We start from the raw sequence: 1,461 nt of genomic DNA on the forward strand, positions 1-1,461 counted from the left end.
ATTAATATATATATTTTATTTATATATATATACATTATATATATAATAGTTATATAATAATATTTGTCTCTTTACGGGTTTCAAGCACTTTTTTATTAACACCTTTTCACACTAATTCATTACTACCAGATGGGACGCGTTTTATCCGTCTCTCTGAACTCAACAATCACACAGTTTCCATCTTTTGTTTTTTCCGGACGGGTTACTCATCCATTTTACTAACTGTGCCTATGTAACTTGATTTTAGTAATTGTACCGGAAATTAGTAATCTACAGTGTGGCTTAAACTATTGATTTATATATAATAATTATTGTAATAAAAATTATTATATATATAATATATAATTATAGTATTTTATTATTATATATTATATTTATTTATATTTACAATGTGTGTGTGTGAGTGTGTGTTGCAAATATAATTTTTATTTGAAACATTATCTTTAATACTTTCTCTTTTACGGATTTTAGGGTTCCATGAATTATAAATATATTATAAAATATCTAATAATAAGTATTAATTTTTTATAACGTATTTTTTATATGACAAAAAAGTAAGAAAATAAAAAAAAGATCAGACCTTATACCAAAGTAGAGCAAATTCAGCTCCCATCTTTCCACCATACGATTCGGTTAGGATATAAGTAGATACATTAGAAAATTTTGGTAATTTTTTTAGAAAACCTTTCATGCATTCGACGAGATCAATAGCAATTTGTTCGTTTGTTTGAGCATATGCTGATGATTTTTCAACATAGCTAAACCCTGCACCAACTGGATTATCAATGAACAAAACATTGTAATCCTTAACCTGTTAGAAAATAAATATTTCGAATTTTTAAATACATTTCTGTAATACTTATTTTGATTTAGAAATGTTCGAAATGAGAAAAAAGAAAAACAAACAAATTCCTACCCACGTGTAATTCCTTGGTTTTAAATTTGTATCGATAGGACCAAGTTCCTCGAAGTTTCCATAAGAAGTAGAGGATGCACCAGGACCACCTTGCAACCAAATCACTAAGGGTTTTTCATAATACGATTGAACGTCTGCTGTGGTGTAATAAAGCCACCAGAACATATGGGAATATTTTCTAACGGTCACATATCCCCAATCTTGTTCACCTGGACCGAAACCTACTTTTCCTAATATCAAAATTATTCAACTCGTTATATTTTATATTCTTTTGTGTTTTTCTCGTTTTGTTTTTATTTATATATTAGGTGTACTAATAGGTTTCTGCCGTTTTTTGTCAAAAAAATAATATATATTGCGAAAGAACGGTAGTTTTAATTTAATCGAAGTATCGTCCATCACTAGCAACTACTTTTTCCCATCTTTCAGGCAGCGTTCGGATTCCATGTCTGAAGAACTCCTTATCTTTTGAGGCTATCCACGAATCAACCTATTTTTTTGGTATCTTCATATGATGTGAACAGCTGCTCAGACGGAACATGTGC

At 29.2% G+C, this 1,461-nt stretch overlaps 1 protein-coding gene across 1 annotated transcript in view; it reads right to left on the minus strand.

The window, feature by feature from the left end:
• LOC106791116 (retinoid-inducible serine carboxypeptidase-like) overlaps positions 1 to 1,096 on the minus strand; it is a 7,214-nt gene extending 6,118 nt beyond the window's left edge. The window contains exons 1-2 of the mRNA XM_014756514.1: positions 917 to 1,096; positions 581 to 811 (exon numbers count right to left, since the gene is read on the minus strand). Coding sequence (XP_014612000.1) covers positions 581 to 811; positions 917 to 1,081 — 396 coding nt within the window. The 5' untranslated portion in view covers positions 1,082 to 1,096. The remainder of the gene's footprint in view (positions 1 to 580; positions 812 to 916) is intronic.
• Positions 1,097 to 1,461: the final 365 nt, after the last annotated feature.

This window comes from Polistes canadensis, unplaced genomic scaffold (genome assembly GCF_001313835.1).
Source record: "Polistes canadensis isolate GaletaPanama2010 unplaced genomic scaffold, ASM131383v1 scaffold_286, whole genome shotgun sequence".
Taxonomy (NCBI): Eukaryota; Metazoa; Arthropoda; class Insecta; order Hymenoptera; family Vespidae; genus Polistes; species Polistes canadensis.